Here is an 18,641-nt window from a genome sequence, read left to right as displayed (position 1 = left end):
CTTCTTGATGTCCTCTACCATCATCATGAGATATGCTTTTAAATCCGGGTCTAGCTTTTCGGTTGTGTTGGGGTGCCCAGGACTAGATGGGGTGGGAGTGTTGCGTTCTGATGATGGTGAGTGGTCTTGATTTCTGTTAGTAGGATTCTTACGTTTGCCTTTCGCCATCTGGTATTCTCTGGAGCTGTGCAGGATACACTCAGCGGGGTCCTGGAACCAAGATGTCTGTGCAGGGTATACTCGGCAGGGTCCCGGAACTAAGATGTCTGCTACCAATGCTCAGGCAAAGCGCTCCTGCGCCGGGCAGGTCCCTATCCTCTGGCCGGGAAAATGGTCACCTGCCTGTGCAGGATACACTCAGCGGGATCCCAGAACCAAGATATCTGCTGCCGATGCTCAGGCAAAATGCTCCCGCGCCGGGCAGATCCCTATCCTCTGGCCGGGAAAATGGCCAGCTCTCTGTGCAGGATACACTCGGCGGGGTCCTGGAACCGAGATGTCTGCTGTCCATGCTCAGGCAAAGCGCTCCCGCGCCAGGCAGATCCCAATCCTCAGAATTCTTAAGATCGCGTGGCTGGTGTTGTGGGTATCTGGCGGTAGTCAGCCGACTCTGCGCCCGAGCTACCCCAGTGCTGCTCGGACCGAAGGGGGCTTGTGCCCCTACTCAGACCGGGTTTTCTGCTTTCCTAACTAATGCAGTCTTAGGTCCCGCACGATTGGATTGGAGCAGATGCTGTGTTCCACTCACCAGAAGTCTTAAGATCGCTTGGTGGGTGTTGTGGGTAGCTGGCGATAGTCAGACGACTGAGCACCCTAGCTATCCAGGTGCTGCTCGGAAGTTATATTTTCTAAAAACAGCATTACTACACAGTCAAGCAAGGCTTTGTATCAGAACAGTGTGACCTAGTGTTTAACTGTGCTGTATACTCTCTGACACACTCTTATCATCAATGCGAACAAACAGCATCAATTTTCATTTTAACTTACTATGTGACTAATCACTGTGCTTCATTATAAAGGTGCTGATACTGTTAAAAATGATGGCATCTACACAAGATACTTTACAGATTATCATGGAAATGGTAGATACAGCCTAAAAGTGCGTGTCCAGGCACAAAGAAACAAAACCAGACTGAGCTTAAGACAGAAGAACAAGTCTTTATATATACCTGGCTATGTGGAAAATGGTAAGTAGTATTAAAACAGATATGGCTTACCTGCAGATAGATAGACAGACAGATAGATACATAGATACATAGATAGAGCAAACACTGAATAGAGAGTCACACCCACCCAACTATATAATTATGGAGTCAGCCTTGTGATTTAAAACAATATTCATGTCAATGGGCCCAGCATAAATGACATTTCCACATAATTTGTTACAATCTTCCTCAGTTTGTTTTATTTCCACTGAAAAATACATTTCCTGACCTTGTGGAACAAACCCTGTGGTAAGTTGTAAAGCTGAGTGAAATACGAGTATTGTCGCCACGGATCTCATGAGAAGGTGATAGGGAAAACAGGGTCAAAAATTAGTTTTAACTTATCACATTTCAAAATGATAGTTAAGCCAGCTTTCTCCCCCTTATTATTTTAACATTTATCTTTATGTGCATTGGTGATTTGTCTATATGTATATCTGAAGGTGTCAGATCCCCGAGAAGTGAAGGGACAGACAGGTGTGAGCTGCCATGTTGGTGCTGGGTACTGAACCCAGGTCCTCTGGAAGGACAGCCACCGTTCTTAACCACTGAGCCTTCTATCCAATCCTTTCTTCCACTTTTCAGTGTCTGCTGTCAATTTACCTAAGCCCTGAGCAGATGTAGGTCAGCACGAGATAACAAACAGACAAGATGAGAGTCACAAATGCCTGGGGGTGTTTTTTTATAGGTAAAATTGTACTGAATCCACCCAGACCAGATGTCCAAGAAGAAGCCATAGAAGCTACAGTGGAAGACTTCAACAGAGTAACCTCTGGAGGGTCGTTTACTGTGTCTGGAGCGCCCCCTGATGGCGACCACGCTCGTGTGTTCCCACCAAGTAAAGTCACAGACCTGGAGGCTGAGTTTATAGGTGATTATATTCACCTTACATGGACGGCCCCTGGCAAGGTTCTCGACAATGGAAGAGGTGAGTCTGATGGCGAATTTAAAATGTAATGAAAGACACCCCTTTATCTTTCATTTTTCCAAAGCTTCTTCAATGTCTCACTTATAAATAATATTTATGGAATGTCTTCTATAGGCCATTATTCATTTATTTTTATATGTAAAAGCTGAACTTCAGAAAAGCTGAAATAGGACAAAGTTATTCCTGTCATTTTAATTTAAAATTCTCAAACCATCTCTAATATTAATGTCCTGTCCCTGACCTCTGCTCCCTGTCTGCACAACCTTGAAATTACTTTAAAACAAACACTAGCAGATTTCTGCTACATTCGTTGTAATGTACAATTTTCTAAGTATTTCTACACTTGGGAAATTCTATTCAGCGATTGTTGAGTTTTCAAATACAATCAAGTTTTAAGGGACAACCTCTACTCTCAGAACAGTTAACCAAAAGGACACACAAGCACCCAGATACTTTAGGATAGATGAATGAGATAGATAGATGACAGACAGATAGATCCACCTACATAGATTACAAGGATTCTGTGGAGGACAGCAGCAAGGGGGACACAGCTTAATCATCAGGTGAACTGAGTTGTAAGCACAAGCAGAGGCTTTAGCCAGGCCCTGGGCAGAGGTGCAGAGTGACTCAAAAGGCAAAGCTTCTCACCGCACATCTAAAACATTTTCACATTTCCTGAAAACGTTAAAAAACAAACCCATGTGGATAGGATGGAGTCCAGTGCTCGCCTGGCATGCACAGGCCCTCAGTTCAATTCTGAGCACCACATATAGGTAACAAATAAACAAATTTGTAAAAAAAAAAAAAAAAATGTCCACACCCACACCAAAAGGACATTAGATGTTTTCCTTTCACATGTAAAGATACAAGAAGATATTTTCTTATCAATATCAATGACTGAGGTAGATTACTAACATCAGTATCAGCCTGTGAGTCAACACTCATATAAGCCTCCTCCTTTCCTTTCCTGATAAAATAATACTTTTTTTAAAAAAGCATTTCAGACAGCTATTAACCACAACTTACTACTTATTAGTACAGCTAAACACTTTTATGCATTTATCATTTATAATTCTCACCACCGGAACAGTGAGCATTCCAAGAGTGGGTTAGAAAAACTAAGTATGTTTTAAAAAATTTAAAAACTGAACCTTGGGGAGCCTCTAGAAAAGTGGCCTGGTAAAGAAGAGTGCTTGCTCCTGTACCCCAGAAAACCCGGGCAAGGTGGGGCATATCTCTAACCACAGACTGGGTTGAGGAGCAGAGACAGACACCTGAGGGAGGGTTGCCACTGCCCAGGAATAACACCTGGAACAGCTAGTTCTAGTTGCAAATGTTTTAATTCAAGCCAGAAACTTTTAAAATAGGAAACCATACCACATTCTTAAAATTCAAGACAAAGATTTTTTTAAGACCGTGTCCTTCATCTTGGAGACCAAAGGAGTAAGATCAGCAAATTCAGTCTCCGGCCCTCATGTACACACACTGAAACTGGAGATGAGACACATTAAAGAATAATAGCGATGACTCAACAAATGGCTCCCCAGGCAAGAGCTGGTTGTTCTTCCAGAGGAGCCAGGTTCAATTTCCAGCACCCACAAGGCATCTCACAATCTTCTGTTACTCCATCTTCAAGGGACTCTCTTCTGGTCCTTTACACCAAACATGCACATGGTGCTCAAACATGCAGGCAGGCAAAACACCCACACACGTAATAAAAAAAAAAGTATTAAAATAAACTCTAAAAAAGCACAGTAGCATAGAATTAAGAGCTAGTGAAGGTCAGACTAGCTCCTCAGCAAATGTTTACGTAGTGTTCATCCTACTTCTGTGACCTTTGACTCCTCCTTATCTGTCGTCCTCCCAGGTCCTGTCTCTGAGTGCTCCCACATTGCTCCTTCCCTGAACTTGATAAAAAGTCACAGAGGACACTTATGGTCTTTACTGAACATGAATATTATGTGTTCCCTGTTCTAATATAAAACTGAATTCCACTGTTTTTTCTAAATAAAAAACTGGCTTCTGGGTGGAAGGCAGGTCACGTATCATCTTACTTAGGGTTCCATTGCTGTGAAGAGACACTATGACCACAGCAACTATTGTAAAGGACAATATTTAATTGGGGCTGGCTTACAGCTTCTGAGGTTCAGTCCATGATCATGATGGGAAGCATGGCAGCATCTAGGCAGACATGGCACTGGAGGAGCCAAGAGTTCTACATCTTGATCCAAAGGCAACCATGAGAGACTCTCTCCATCACAAAGGCATAGGACCACAAAGCCAACTCCTACAGTGACACACTTCCTCTGACAAGGTCACACCTATTCCAACAGGGTCATACCTCCTAATAGTGCCATGTCCCATGCCCAAGCATATTCAAATGACCACATTCCACTCACTGGCCCCATTGGCTTGTTCAAACATATGATTCTGCGGGGCTGTACCTAGCCATAGCATAATGCAAAATGTATTTTGTCCAACTTCAAAAGTCCACAAAGTCTATAGTGTCTCAACAATGTTAAAAGTCCAAAATTCAAGGAACCTCTTCTGGGATTCTTACAATCTCTTAACTGTAATCTCTAATAAAATCAAAATCAAAAAGAAGATCACATACTTCCAACATCACAGGATATAGATTACCATTCCAAAATCTCATAGTGGGGAGACACTGAAGCAAAGCAAGACCGAAAGCCAGCTGAGCAAACTCCAAACTCTGCATCTCCATGTCTGATGTCACAGCGCTCTTCAGATCTCCAACTCCTTTCATCTTTGTGGACTGCAACACAATTCTTTCTCTTGGGCTGGTTCCACACCCTGAGAGCAGCTTTTCTCAGCAGGTGTCCTGTGGACTCAGCATCCCTAGTTTTTTGGAGACTCTGTACTGGCTAGTTTTGTGTCAACTTGACACAGCTGGAGTTATCACAGAGAAAGGAGCTTCAGTTGAGGAAATGCCTCCATGAGATCCAACTGTAAGGCATTTTCTCAATTCGTGATCAAGGGGGAAAGGCCCCTTGTGGGTGGGACCATCTCTGGGCTGGTAGTCTTGGGTTTTATAAGAGAGCAGGCTAAGCAAGCCAGTAAAGAACATCCCTCCATGGCCTCTGCATCAGCTCCTGCTTTCTGACCTGCTTGAGTTCCAGTCCTGCATCCTTTGGTGATCAACAGCAGTATGGAAATGTAAGCCAAATAAACCCTTTCCTCCCCAACTTGCTTCTTGGTCATGATGCTTGTGCAGGAATAGAAATCCTGACTAAGACAAATTGGTACCAGGAGTGGGGTATTCCTGTGACAAGCTGACCATGTTTTGGGGAGGACTGTGGAAGGACTTTGGAACTTTGGGCTTGAAGATCCATCCGTTGTTAAGAGCTCTGTCGGATGCCGTGTAGGAGCTTGGAAGATAATGTTGAGAACACCGCAGAAGATGGAGGTCTGGTTTGTGAAATTTCAGAGGGAAAATTAAAGACTCTTTTCAGGGCCATTGCTGTTCTTGATTGTGAAGATTCTGTAGTTCTGGTTAGCTGGGGCTGAAGAATCAGCTGTGATTAACAAGATACCAGAACTACCAAAGCAAAAACTTTGCATTATTGGGACTATTGATGCTGGTTAGCTGGAGCTAAGAAATTAGCGGTGATTAAGAAGAGACCAGCATCATTGAGGTGACATCTTCTGGGAAGTGTTTTCTGAAAGCACAGTGGCTGTGTTCCAGATATAGCCAAAGTTGTACCTTGTGCTGTGGCTGGACTTGGTAATGTGTAAGGGTCACCCAGGTGGTACTGGTTTTGAAGGCATGAAGGAGTTGAGCAGAGCAGCTGAGGCTTGGCACTGTGAGAGGCCATGGAAGGCCATTCGTGAAGGTGCAGCCTCAGTTGCAATTGAAGGCCCAGGACTGAAGGGGTCATACAGTGTTTTGGAGATGCCAGTGCCATGAGATGACCACCAAGAGCAGCAGCAGCAGTGGGGTACAGGCATCTGGAGCCTAGAGGATGATGCGTGTGCTACAAAGGGCATGGCTGGAGAAGTGACCCAAGCCCTTGGAGGAGCCCAGAAGATCGTGAGTTGGATCCCAGACATTGGACAGTTGGAGATTGACTTTTGCTTTTGATTGTGACTGTGCCCTGATATTTTCCCTCTTGAAGGAAGAAACTGTTTTAGTGGAGCCCACAGTTAAGAGACTTTTAATTGTAAAAAGACTTTGGATTTTAAAAAAGATGGATATTTTAAAGAGATTGAAATTTTAAGAATATGTAAAGGCTGTGGGACTTTTAAAGTTATTTAGATCTTGGGGATGAATAAGATTGTAAGGGTTGAGGCTTACTAGTGATGTTTTTGTGTGTCAAGTTGACAAGGGGTCAATTGTACTGGCTAGTTTTGTGTCAACTTGACACAGCTGGAGTTATCACAGAGAAAGGAGCTTCAGTTGAGGAAATGCCTCCATGAGATCCAACTGTAAGGCATTTTCTCAATTCGTGATCAAGGGGGAAAGGCCCCTTGTGGGTGGGACCATCTCTGGGCTGGTAGTCTTGGGTTTTATAAGAGAGCAGGCTAAGCAAGCCAGTAAAGAACATCCCTCCATGGCCTCTGCATCAGCTCCTGCTTTCTGACCTGCTTGAGATCCAGTCCTGCATCCTTTGGTGATCAACAGCAGTATGGAAATGTAAGCCAAATAAACCCTTTCCTCCCCAACTTGCTTCTTGGTCATGATGCTTGTGCAGGAATAGAAATCCTGACTAAGACAGACTCCAAGGCAACTTCAACTTTACATCTTCTTATTCTAGTCTCTGGAATCCAGTGATCTTCTGGGATCCTCCAAAGGGCTCGTGTTACTGCTTCAGCTCTGCCTTCTGTAGCACTCTAGGCTCTGGGTGACTCCACTTCAATGCTGCTGCTGTTCTTGGTGATCTTGGTGGCATCTCCAATATCCTCTGGAATTAGGCTTCACTAATAGCCTTTCATAGGTTCCCTTTAATGGTGCCAAGCTTCAACTTCTTTGCATGACCCTATCAGTCCTAGGCTGTCAAATGCAACTGAGGCTGCACCTTCACCAATGGCCTTTCCTGGCCTCTCACAGTGCCAAACCTCAGCTGCTTTTCATGACCCTTTCATGCCTTCAAAACCAGTACCACCTGGGTGACTCTCACAAGTCCAACTGCCAATGAGATGTCTATCTCTGGAACATAGCTTCTTTGTGCTCTCAGAAAACACTTCCCACAGTTCAAGTAACCCTCAGCACCTCAGTCCTCCATGCATCGACTAGAATGGCCCATTAAGCCCCACTTAAAGCATGCCACTGCTTTCCAAAGTTCCAAAATCCACATTCCTCCAAACAAAGGTATGGTCAGGCCTATCAGAGCAATACCCCACTCTTGGTACCAACTTCTCTCTTAATTAGGATCTCGTTGTTGTAAAGAGACACCATGACCAAAGCAACCCTTATGAAGAACATTTAATTGGGACTGGATTACAGGTTCAGAGGTTCAGTCCATGATCATCAAGACAGGAGCATGACAGCATCCAGGCAGACATGGCACTAAAGGTCCTGAGAGTTCTACATCTTGTTCTGAAGGCAAACAGGAGAAGACTGAATCTCTCAGGAAGCTAGGAGGAGGCTCACAAAGCTTACCCCCTACAGTGACACACTTCCTTCAACAAGGCCACACCTATTCCAACAAGGCCACACCTCCTAATAGTGCCATTTCCCAAGGGTTAAGCCTATTCAAAGGACCACATACATATATGATACTGAATTAAGCTTTTCTGTGATTTTGAAAACTGGACATTTGTTTGTCAATAATTGCTCCTATACTTGTTTGTAAAATCAGTGAGATGGGATAACCAGACACAAATGATATCTGGGCTCTCAGTCTAAAGCTGTCATGCACCACTCAGAGCTTCCACACAGGTGCAGGGCAGAGGCAGAGACCATCTTTGGAATATTAATGAACATCTCTCTCTCTCTTTTAGCACATAGATACATCATCAGAATGAGCCAGCATCCTCTGGATCTCCAAGAAGATTTTAACAATGCTACTTTAGTGAATGCTTCCAGTCTGATACCTAAAGAAGCTGGCTCAAAAGAAACATTTAAATTCAAACCAGAAACTTTTAAAATAGCAAATGGCATCCAGCTCTACATTGCAATCCAGGCAGACAATGAAGCCAGTCTCACCTCTGAGGTCTCCAACATCGCACAGGCTGTCAAGCTTACTTCTCTAGAAGATAGTATCTCTGCACTGGGTGATGATATTTCTGCAATCTCTATGACAATTTGGGGGTTAACTGTGATTTTTAACTCTATTTTAAACTAGAAGATAGAATGGCACTAAAATGCAATCCTGTACATATTTGCTAAGTGTTGCTTTAGAATGACTTTACTACACACTCAAAGGCTGCCTGTCAACAATTGTAATATAGAAGTTCATATTCAAAGTTGAAAATCCCGAGTTACTAACAACATTCTTTTGCTATATGTAGATCAAGATTAACAGTTCCTCATTCAATTTCTTAATTGTTCCATTTACTATGGAAATAAGATATCCATTCTCTTTTCACAGTGTGATGCAAGTTCACTTTGTATATGAAAATAAAAAATTTGTACAAGTCGATTAAAGGGAATTATTCATATTTAATAGCAAACAATTTTATAGTTGAATTATTTGTAAGACAATTAATAAAGAATGCTTCCTGCTTATACAACTGAAATCAAGAGGGACTATGAAAGTAATTTGTAGGGCTGAAGAGATGGCTCAGTGGTTAAGAGCACTGACTGCTCTTCCAGAGGTCCTGAGTTCAATTCCCAGCAACCACATGGTAGCTCATAACCATCTGTAATGGGATCTGATGCCCTCTTCTTGTGTGTCTGAAGACAGCAACAGTGTACTCATACACATAAAAATTAATAAATAAATCTTTAAAAGAATTTCATCTATATCTTCAAAAGTAATTTGTAGAGAAAAATGGTCAAAAGAGGTCATAAAGTCAAATGTCTTTTGTCATTGGCTGAAGGTGTTTTATCAGTACACAAAGTGATTAGCAAGAATGTCTTTACCTATGAATTGCAGGCATCACACTGAGTCTGGTTCTGTCCTGGGACCATCATTTGATCTTAAGAGCATCAGCAAGACGTACAGTTAGAATTGAGATTTTTTTTTTCACTTTGTAGCTCTTGGATCTAGAGAAAAACTTGATATGTAGTAGACATTCAATAAATGTTTGGTAAATAATTAATGTTTTTTTTACTTTCAAAGAAAAAAAAAAAAAAACAAATGGCCCCAATCACTTCCACAATGCCCCCACAATATCATGGGTATGTGAGAACTTAAATATATGTGTACTCTATAATATTAACCTTAAAACATAAAATTTCAAACATTTTTATTTACTTATTTATTTCTTTATCTGTTTGTTTTTTATTACCTCAACAGAATGTATAATCTATTCTTAAAATGAGGCTGATAGTGTTGCTATGGTAGGATCTTCCTGAGAAAGAAAGTTTTATTGGAGGAAAGCCTTTCTTTATAGTCAAGATTTCAAGAACTTTTTTTTGTTGTTGTTAAAATGTCACTTTTATTTTAGCACACCTGAATTAAGTGTGGGACAGTGAAACAAATACAACAGGATATATACAGCACGTCAAGGAGGCAGGCTTTAAAACCATGCTATAGGAAAGAGAAGACTGGGAGGACGCCCGATTTAAGCAGCTTTGGATAATGATTAATGGATATGCAAATATAGTATTCTCCAGTGGATTTGGCAAAGATTTTGTTTTTCATCTCCAGTCTTTTAAAGTAGACAGCTGATTTTCAGAGCACATAAGATTTAAATACAAACAGTAGAATTCAGCAGAGTGATAAAGGTGCCTGCAACAAAACTGACCACCCAAGGTAATGGTGGACAGCTAGGCTAGAATCCTCATCCAGCAAAGCAGGCAGAGGGGGAACTGCAAAGTGGGGTTCGTGGGTAACCTTAGCTTCTACTTGCTACTCAATTCACAAAGTCAGAGGCCTTTACAGATAACCCGCACGCACCCTTTAATTTTCTGCTATGTAATAGGATTATAAGGCCACAATATTCCTTTGGGGAAAACCCTTTAATGATTTTAATATCACTTACTTGTTCTTTTGAAGTGTAAAGTGTCTTAACTGGACTATGATTACAGATCAGTTTTAAATACACCATTGCTACTATATTAAAATTATTTATACTATTTATATCTAATATTCAAAGAAATTTACTAGTAAATGCTACATTAGGCATCAGTCTGACATGCTTATTAATTGATGCCATAGGTATAATTATAGGTCATGACAAGAGTCTATTCTGTCTCACTAAATCAGGAACACCGCATTTACAGAACAAATTAACACACATAGTGCAAACACCCAAGGACCATGCTAGCTTTTCAACTAGCTGTCACAGCTCAGACATGAATCCTTCACTGTGTGAACAGAACTCAGATCCAAATCTTCATCAGAAGGTGCCAATGGAAGTTGTCAGACGCCTTCCAATGTAGGTCCCCAAGCCAATGGCCAGCAGATGAGACAGTAACTGAAATGGAAGGAAAACCTTCAGAAAGTCTGCTGAGAAAATTCCCCCTTTCTTCATAATGCTTGTGTTTCTCATGATGAGAGTAGATGTGCACTTCGGGTGTTTAAAAAGGAACTCCTTGGGGGTGAATATTTTCTGGCCGACTTGACCAACCCCATATTCAATCTGAGTTTTTCTTCAAGATACTTTCAACTTCTCTTCTTCTCTCAATATAATCTTCCTCAGACAAAGTGCTGTTTTTCTCGCCATAGCTGTGGGTGTGTCTCTTTCAGCTCTGTTGGTATCTTGTGATGTCTGGGAGCAAGGTGGGCTGTCACAGTGAGAACTCTTGGAGCTACTTCGTCCAGATTCATGCTGGGCATCCAACAGTATTTTTTCCATGTCGCCATTATAAATAGAGATGGAGGCTGGAACGCTGCTCCCATTGGAATTGCTGAAGTGCAGTTCTACCCAGGAGCCCTGCAGGTTCTCCTCCCCACTCTGCGACATGGTGGCTCGGCAAAGGAGCCCAAGCCCAACTGCATAGGCCTGGGAGGCAATCACCGAGAGGTAGCAGGGGCAGCCTGTGCCGCTCAGTTCTCTCAAGAACTTTTTAAATATCTAAAAGGAAGAAGCACTATGAAATCAGAAAAATCAAGAAAACAAATTTTAAAAAAACATGAAAACCAATATTACCAAGTAGACTTCATGTTAGTGAGCCAAAGATTAGTTAATATAAAAATAGTATCTGTATAGGACCACATTAATCACTGAAAAAAAAACTGTGTCAAGTTTTTTTTATTAGATATTTTCTTCATTTACATTTCAAATGCTATCCAGAAAGTCCGCATATATCTTCCCCCGCTCTGCTCCCCTCCCCACTCACTCCCACTTCTTGGCCCTGGCGATCCCCTGTACTGGGCATATAAATTTTGCATGACCAAGGGGCCTCTCTCCCAATGATGGCTGACTAGGCCATCCTCTGCTACATATGCAGCTAGAGACACGAGCTCCAGGGGATACTGGTTACTTCATATTGTTGTTCCACCTATAGGGTTGCAGACACTTTCAGCTCCTCGGGTACTTTCTCTAGTTCCTCCATTGGGGGCCCTGTGTTCCATCCAATAGATGACTGTGAGCATCCACTTCTGTATTTGCCAGGCACTGGCAGAGCCTCACAAGAGACAGCTAAGCTATATCAGGGTCCTTTCACGTGTCAAGTTTTGATGAAACTCTCTGGGGGAGGGAGAGATGTATTTGCCAAGTATAAAAAAACATGCACAACGCTTACAGTGATATGTGTATGTGTGTGTATATATGTGCATTTTTGTTCCTTAATCTGTGAAGAAAGATACTCACTAGATCTAGAAATGATGGTAGATGCCTGTAATCCCAGTACTTAGGAGGCTGAGGCAGGAGGATCTCAAGCTTGAGACCAGTGTGGGCTACATGGTAAGACATCATCTCAAAATATCAAATAAACAAACAAACTGTAGATTAGTTTTCACAATTAAAACCAGAAGGCTGGAGAGATGCCTCTGCAGTTAAGAGCACTGGGCTGTTCCTCCAGAGGACCAGGGTTCATCTGCAGCACCCCTGTGGAGACTCATAGCCTTATTCCTTAGGGAATACAACCTCCCCTTTCTCCTCTGTGAGCACTATGCACATGTGCTGCACAGACACTCATGTAGGCAAAGCATCGATACACATGAGATTTTAAAATTAAGAAATAAAAGTAAAAATCTCTAAATATTCAACAGTAAGGACCTCCACAGTGAGAATGTGAGACACTCATTTGATCAGCCCTTCCACTGACCTGGTTACTTTCTGTTGCTGTAATGAAACATGGACTAAAACTTAGGGGGAAAAGGGGCTTGCTTGGCTTATATGTCCAGTCCCAGTCTATCAGTGGAAGAACCCAGGGCAGGAACCATGGAGAAACGCTACTTACTGGCTTGCTCATTCTGACATGTTCAGCTGGCCAACCCTGAGCCACCAACCCATGAGGGACACCATCCCCAGTGGACTGGGCCCTCCCCCTTTTGTCGTCAGTCAAGAAAATGCCCTCAATGACATCAAAGACAAGCTCAAGGGCCAATCTGATAGAGGAAACTCTTCAGTTGAGGCCTCCTCTTCCCAAGAGACACAAGTTTGTATCAAGATGACAAAAAAAAAAAAAATCTTACCAGCATATACATAACTGAAGGAAATACATTAAACCTATTTCAAACACATAATACCAAGTAAGAAAAATCACAGAAGGGAAGATGAGGTGTTACATAATGTACATAAATTAAAATATAAATGATTCTATATTTGTTTGTGAATATAATTAAGTAAGAAACACACTAAAATCTTCATGGAGATGCTTAGATGGAGACAAGAAGGCAGTTTAAGCTAATGGTATTGGAGTTTTTTAAAGATTTATTTTGTTTTGAAATTATGTGGTGTGGGAGGGGTTATAAGCATTAGAGTTCAGGTGTCAACAAAGGCCAGAAGAGGATGTCTGATCCCTTGAAGCTGGTGTTGGAGAGGTTGGACATCGCATGATAGAGGAGCTGAGATCTGAACTCTGGTCCTCTGTAAGAGCAGCAAAGGCTCTTAACTGCTGATCCACCCATAATGATATTGGTCTTGTTTCCTTGACAGAAGCAGTGATGTTTTAACTCTTCACGTTGGTTCAGTACAAAATAAGTTGTTGCAATTTTTAGGTTTTCAATGAAAGCAGTTTTTCATTTTTAAAATTACATATTAGTCTTTATATGTAAACTGTCTATTGACACACTCAGACATACACAGGCACTGACATTGGGTCATCCGTCATGACCCAAATATAACAGATTTTACCTATATTAATTTTGTGTTGCTCTCAGATTCACAAAAATAATACACAGATTTATTGAACTATAAGTGGCCACAGCAGATAGCATATATTTTCTTATTTATCCTTCATCTCCTCACCACAGGCAGACCTTAGGCTATATTTCCACTTCATCAATGAGAGAACTAAAGATCAGAGATACAAAATGACTTGCCCAAGATCAAACTAAGACCACAAACGGTGTTGCTGACAACCATAATCTGTATAATTACAAACACTGTGCTCATGCCATGACTATCTAATCCATTCCACAAGTCAACACCTTCATCCACCTGACATAAGCAAAATCCTGAGTGCTAACAACACTCTCATTGTCAAAACACCTTTAGTTTTTAGAAATATGTATTTTTATAAATAATCACAAATAATTAATGGGTTAAAGTTTTAAGAATAGTTATTTAGTATCTTTAAAACCAAGTTTTCAGAATAACTATCTCATTTGGAATATTTTATTGAGATTGACTCTCTTTGTGTTTGTGTGTGTGTGTGTGTGTGTGTGTGTGTGTGCATGTGTGTGTGTGCATGTGTGTGTGTAAGCATGTGGGCAAGCAAATATAATGGTTAAAAGGCATCTTTCAGAAACAGGTTCTTTACTTCTGCCCATGTGGGTCTTAGCAATCAAAGTCAGGACACCAGGCATGACAGCAAGTGCCCTTGCTGCCTGAGCCAGCTTGCCAATCATTTAAGGATAAACAGGATCCAACATTGAAATATTAGTAACAATTCTGCCTTGTATTTGGTACTCAATAGAGTGTTACTAGCTTTTATGTCTCATAGATATTTTACAGTTCAGAGAGTTTAAGGCTTAATGAAAAACCCAAAAATTTTTATACTACAAGAGAATTCTAACTTCCATACTGAATATACAACCACAAAACAGCTATGACCTGTTTCAAACATATTGACAAAAGCATTCTCTCTTTTCATTAGAGGAACATAGAAGCTTACAATAGCTTAACTGCATTTTTACTCAACACTTTAATTGTAAAACAATTAACTTTTTAGGCTACTCTGACATCTATCTAGTAGAATCATCATAGACATTGAAAATATATAAAATACACACTTGTATTTTAAGTAAAAGACTACTAACTTAATCACTAATATTTTTTTTAATTTTCCCAGCTAATTGTTTTGTTGTTGCTGATGCTGCTGGCATTGTTATTTGAAAAAGAGTTTTACTAAGCTTGTCACCCTGGCTAGCCTGGAACTTTCTGTGTAGACCAGGCTGGCCTGAAACAGAGATCCACCTACCTCTGCCTTTTGAGTGCTGGAATTAGAGGGTTGCACCACCACACCTAGCTGTATGGGATTTTAAATATTATAGGTTGTTTAGCAACTCAAGATAACAAGAAACATCACTTAAGGTTTCTATACTTCACTCCATTGACCTGGGTGACTGGGTAAACTATTAAATAAAATGTGCATGGTTTTCAAGTAGAGCAGCAGATTTTGCTCTTTATCCTAAGATTAGTAAAAAGACATTAGTGGTTGAAAGCAAAGGAGTAACTTGGTGAAAATAATTGTTTAAGTTTGGAAGGGTTTCATAATTATGAGGTAACTGGAAGGCCTTGATGGCCTATTTCTTAAAACTAAGGAAATATTGTTAATTTTTCTTTAGACACATGAATGGTATTACAGTAATATTTAACAAGAAAGTTCATACCATCTAATGGATAAGATGAAAGGGAATTTTATGACACCTGTGCACAAGCAGACCCTTGGATGGAGGCGAGTGTTATAGAAAAGAATAAAGAAATGACAAGGGAGACCTTGGGAAATTTCCATTAGAGTCCAGGAAAATGGGGATATGGGGGCAGGGACCACATCAGAAGTGGTACCAGGCACTGCCAGAAGAGGGCAGTCAAAGCATCACACAGGCAAAGCAGGAGAGGGTTCTTAAGGAAAAACTGCAGGTAAAGTTAACACATCGAAGCAGTACCTGGACCGTGGATAAATTCTCAACACACTGTCTTACGGTGATGACTGAGATAAAAACAGTGTAGAAAAATTACTGCTGGAAGAGGAAAAAGAAAATAGTTCTTGGGCACAGTGGTAGAAGGGGCCACGTTTGAGTGATCCAGGGTAAATGGAGATTCATAGGCACTGAGGCTGTAATTGCTAACCTTGTTTTCAAGGTTTTGACCTCTAAGGGAAGGAAGGAGATGAGAAGAGGGCCAGGGTTGTGAGGGTGACTGGCAGCAGTGTCTGTGGTTGTGACAATGAGAGAACTGAGGTTCCATTCAGGAGGTCCTGGCTTACATATTCAAGTGCTGGTAAGAATTCTGTAGGAAAGGGGAACAAATGAAAAGATAAGTACATACATTCGACAGTAGTAAAGGCAGAATTCAAGGCCCTGGGAAAGGCCTGGTTGCTGACGACAGAGGACGTTTTTATTGTCCCAGGAGCGAGAGGGTCAAGTGTACACAGGATGGGAAGGGCCTTTCCGTGCTCCCTTCCCCAGAAACGAACAGAACAGTTGTCTGGGCTGAGCAGGACCCCAGCACCTAGGAGACTAGGCAAGAGGATTACACTGTCGGGTCCAGGCTAAGCCAGAGAGACGCTGTCTCCAAAGCAGACAAATAAATAAAAAGAGAAAAAAAGAAAAAAAAAGAAATATTCATACAAAGCAACTGTATGCCCCCTCCCCAGTACCCTCTCCCACCTGTCCCTCTGTCTGTCCATCCCCCATTCTCTCACCCTGTTGCTCTCATGCTTACATTTAGACCTGTGTCACACATGCTTCATCTATATTTACAGAGAGAGAGAAACAAATGTTACCACTGGCTAACTCTGAGTATCTGAGTGACTGGCAGCTCTCATCCCGCTGCATTTCTGTGCTATTTGGGTATTTTAATGGCCATACATTGAAGCCATTAAATCAGTAAAGTATTTGTCTTAAAATCCAAAAGTGATGTAAGCCAGAAACGTGATGTGCATGTGGGCATGTATACACACATCATCTAAGACACATCCATGTCAGACAAACCTATACACAGACAGAAACTGAAAACACAAGCAGCAGAGAAAGCTACAAATTCAAAGTCAACACCTCAGCCAACAAAGCACACATATAGTGGAGAGTCGGCAAAGGACCAGAGTTCAGTTCTCAGTGATCCTGGGTGGGAAGTAACCATGGGAAGCTACAGGGTCTATAGCTATGCTGATTTCTCCTCTGGCTTCTGAGTGCATCAGGCACACAAGTGGTCCGTGGACATATATGCAGGCAAAATACTCAAATACAGATTTTTTTTTAAATCTTTCTACAGCGTATAACGTACAGATACTCTTGTTCCCTATTAATATATAGTAAAATCCTCACAAATAATCCAACTTTTAGTTTTTGTCTATAATGGCATTAAATAGCAAAAAATACTGTCACAGGCCAAATGATAGACAACAGAAGAAACCACGGTTTGTTTTATCTCCTTTTAACAGGGTCGACGTGCACCCATCCACTCCACCCCCGTTTTTCCTGTTTTCTTTTCTTTCAGTTGGGACTGGAACCAATGGCCTAACACTTACACTTGGAAAATTCTACCCACTGAGCTCCAGCCTCAGAACTTCCTCCCGATTTTTTAAAATTATATAGACCTAAAGCCTGCAGAGAGGTTCCAGAGATCGTAAGACTCCTTTCGTTCTTGCTTGATAGCAGCAAAGCAAATGTCAACAGCTGCGTCTCCTGTAACTATTCTCTCCTTCTTCGATAGCACAAGCTCTGTCTTGTCTAAGACAACAATACGTACTGTTAAAGACAAGACCTACCATTCTCTCACAAATGCTCTTAGTTTTTTTTAACAGAGCACATTGCATTTATTCGATCGAACTGCCATTGTGAGGACCTAAATGGCCCAGTTCTCACTAACGATGTGAAAATGAAAGTTTACGAGCTGGGGGTTATGGAATGCTTGTTTTAAAGGAGAAAGGGACACTGAGCTGGTGTGTACTTTTGCCTCTCCCCTTCATTTCCTTTCTAATGTGAGAACATATGTGTGATATCTAGAGGTTCCAGAGGCATCTTGAAACACCAAAATGAAAGTTACATGATAAGACCTGTAAAACAGGATCTATTGGACAGTGGTTTGGTCCCCAGGATAAAGGAAGTGGGGAGAAGAAAAAGGAGGGAGGAACAAGAAAGAAAAACAAAGACAGGAGGGTGATGGGTTTGAAGCGGTCTTTGGATACCTGAAGCCAGGCTAGGTCGCATGAGGCCTTTTCTCAGAAAACAGAAACTAAATTAGCTGAGTGTAGTGTGGGTGTCTGGGTGGGTGGGTGTGGGGGGAAGGGCTCATGCCTTTATCACACAGCTAAGAGTTGGAAGGTTGAGGCCCTGCCAGACAGTAGGTACTCAGGAGTGAAGGAATGTATAACCGGATAGGAACCTTGTCTTTCTTCTCCATTGTCTCTCTGAAATGCTCTTATATACCTTCCCAGGGGATGGGAGATACTTTCTAAATATGCCTCAGATGACCACCAGCCACCAAAGGGACTGAACCCTTCAGCACCTACTCAATGCCTCACACACAATAGGTCCTCAACAGTGAGTCAAAGTATAATAGGGTAGGGGACAATGAAGACAATCCCGTTCAGCAAAGATTGGCTAGGTGTCTACCCAAGCCATAGGTAGCCTTTGACCCCAGACCCAATACAGGAAATCCGGGCCAATGATTCTATAGTGTCAGTTCTGTTTCCTTTTAAGGAACGTTTTGTCCATGCTTTTCTAAGGAACTTTTGTCCGGGCGATTCTGTCACAGACACTCACTGAGATGCTGTGGGAGGGAATCAGGGTGAGAGCCCAGGAGGCTCTCGTTCTGGTAAGAACTTCCACTGATGCTCTGACACTGGCTTGGTGCTTAGTGAGCTGTCAGGAGAGCCTCAGCCGCGGCTCCACCCAGTGGTGAATCCTCGGCCACCCTGCAGGGGTCGCTGTTCCCATGAGAACCTCTGCAGCGGCTCCACCCAGTGGTGAATCCTCGGCCTCCCTGCAGGGGTCGCTGTTCCCATGAGAACCTCTGCAGCGGCTCCACCCAGTGGTGAATCCTCGGCCACCCTGCAGGGGTCGCTGTTCCCGCGAGGACACCCCCGCCCCCCACCCCACGCCATC

General features: G+C 42.1%; 1 protein-coding gene and 1 pseudogene across 5 annotated transcripts in view; one reads left to right on the top strand and one right to left on the bottom strand.

Moving 5' to 3' along the window:
- Clca3a1 (chloride channel accessory 3A1) overlaps nucleotides 1-9,373 on the top strand; it is a 31,301-nt gene extending 21,928 nt beyond the window's left edge. For 2 of the 5 annotated variants that reach the window (NR_130895.1, NM_009899.4), the window contains 3 exons: nucleotides 1,020-1,187; nucleotides 1,894-2,133; nucleotides 8,095-9,373. Coding sequence is in view for 3 of the 5 variants with exons in the window: in NM_009899.4 (NP_034029.2) it covers nucleotides 1,020-1,187; nucleotides 1,894-2,133; nucleotides 8,095-8,438 (752 nt within the window). In the remaining 2 variants the exon portion in view is untranslated. Of the gene's footprint in view, nucleotides 1-1,019; nucleotides 1,188-1,893; nucleotides 2,134-4,000; nucleotides 4,166-8,094 lie in introns of those variants that run through there. The other 3 variants (XR_003954276.1, XM_011240004.1, XM_006500965.4) reach the window with 2 other exon arrangements.
- Nucleotides 9,681-11,257, bottom strand: Gm9419 (predicted gene 9419; annotated as a pseudogene).

This window comes from Mus musculus, chromosome 3 (genome assembly GCF_000001635.26).
Source record: "Mus musculus strain C57BL/6J chromosome 3, GRCm38.p6 C57BL/6J".
In the NCBI taxonomy this organism is placed as follows: Eukaryota; Metazoa; Chordata; class Mammalia; order Rodentia; family Muridae; genus Mus; species Mus musculus.
This window is presented reverse-complemented; position numbering and strand designations above follow the sequence as displayed.